Source organism: Chlorocebus sabaeus, chromosome 26, assembly GCF_047675955.1.
Source record: "Chlorocebus sabaeus isolate Y175 chromosome 26, mChlSab1.0.hap1, whole genome shotgun sequence".
In the NCBI taxonomy this organism is placed as follows: Eukaryota; Metazoa; Chordata; class Mammalia; order Primates; family Cercopithecidae; genus Chlorocebus; species Chlorocebus sabaeus.
In genome coordinates, this window is record NC_132929.1 from 42,477,187 (window position 1) to 42,478,678 (window position 1,492).

Genomic DNA, 1,492 nt, shown 5'->3' on the forward strand with positions numbered 1-1,492 from the left:
CAACTCATAGATTGGCCCATGCCAGCTAACTAGTACAGTAGCTGGCTGGCCACTCCCTGGGTAACTTGTCTTAAAATGCCCTTCAGAAGCTGTCCTGCCGCCTAAGAGGTGGAGCAGTGGGGAGAACCCTCACTCCAGAACTGGAGAATCAGGCAAGTGGAGTGAGAGAAGCAAGAAGAGGCCTGAAGGAAGTGAGGCCTGAGAGAGATTCAGGGTCCCATAGAGAACTGCTTCTCCAAATGTGGTCCCTGGCGCAGCAGCATCAACAATGCCTGGGAGCCTATTAGAAATGCAGAATCGTGGACCCTACTCAAGACTTGCTGAATCTGAATCTACATGTTAATAAGATCCCCAGGGATTTGTGAGCACATTCAAGTTCAAGAAGTCCTGGGTGAGGCACACGGGCAGATCCCTGACCCCTTCCCACTACAGGATCACGGGGATCTGGGATCTGCGCCATGCTCAGTCCAGCTCCATGGGGGCTCTGGCTCCCTCATTGGCACAAGCATCCCCTCGGTTAACCCTGGAACTTGAGGTCACTGGAGGAAGCCTCCAGTTCTTAAAACCCCACAGCCTAACTAGTACAGTGAGTGGGAGGCTCTCACCCTTCTGAGCCGCCACTTCCCAAGGTAGAAGATCTTCACTTCCTTTATTTCTTTTCCTAGAATGTGGGCTCTGGGTTCTAACCCAGGCTCTGCCACTTACTGACTGTGATCCTGGAAGTTGCTAAACTTCTCTGCACCTTGGTTTTCCTTTTCTGTAATATGGAGGTAACACGTTTTCTTTTCTTTTTCTTTTTCTTTTTTTTTTTTTTTCAGATTTGTTTTTCCCTTTTATTGTATATATTACCAACAAAATCCTGACCTGGGAATCAAAAATTTAATATAACCTCAGTTGAACACCATTAAATAAGCTAAATCACAGAGTAATACTGGAATGTTATCCAAATTAATAAAGTAGGCAAATGGCCAATTATTACATTCCCTATTTCAAAAAAGAGGCATTAAGCATTCATGTCATAAGTTTATTAACAAACATATCTAGTATGCCATATGAGTTAGAGTTTGATCCATTTCCAGAGGCTGTATCTCTTAAAATGCTCTTCATATCTGTTAAATGGATGAACTGAAACATCCTTATGATTTAAGCAGTTGGTGTCTTACTATAAGGAAGGGTGCAGCAAATGCAGATCCAAAGTACAAACACATCTTAACTAGTAACGAACACTTGTTTTCCACTGAAAATGGCGAATTCTTCCCAGGGCCCTCCTCATAATGGCTCCTACGGACCACAGAGGTTGTGAACCTCCGGATGCTCTGACCCAACATAGTGCTGCTGGAAGCTCTGCGAAAGGCGCAGAGACCGAGGACGGATGAAATGGCAGCATCTCACCAAGACCTTGTTTTCATGACCTTGTTCCCGTGCTTCGAGGTAACACATTTTCTAGATCATACCTTTTCTTGGTGCATATATCTAAGCAAATATATACATC

At 44.6% G+C, this 1,492-nt stretch overlaps 1 protein-coding gene across 1 annotated transcript; it reads right to left on the bottom strand.

Annotated features, from left to right (window-relative positions):
- Positions 1 to 460: 460 nt before the first annotated feature.
- LOC119628060 (cytochrome c oxidase subunit 7C, mitochondrial-like) lies at positions 461 to 1,492 on the bottom strand. The gene has a single exon (XM_038010082.2). The coding sequence runs from the start codon at positions 1,326 to 1,328 to the stop codon at positions 1,137 to 1,139; it is 192 nt and encodes a 63-aa protein (XP_037866010.2). The 5' UTR covers positions 1,329 to 1,492; the 3' UTR covers positions 461 to 1,136.

What these genes read in the sequence shown, in the direction of transcription:
- LOC119628060 (XM_038010082.2), bottom strand. Translation starts at nt 1,328, where the DNA reads ATGTTGGGTCAGAGCATCCGGAGGTTCACAACCTCTGTGGTCCGTAGG.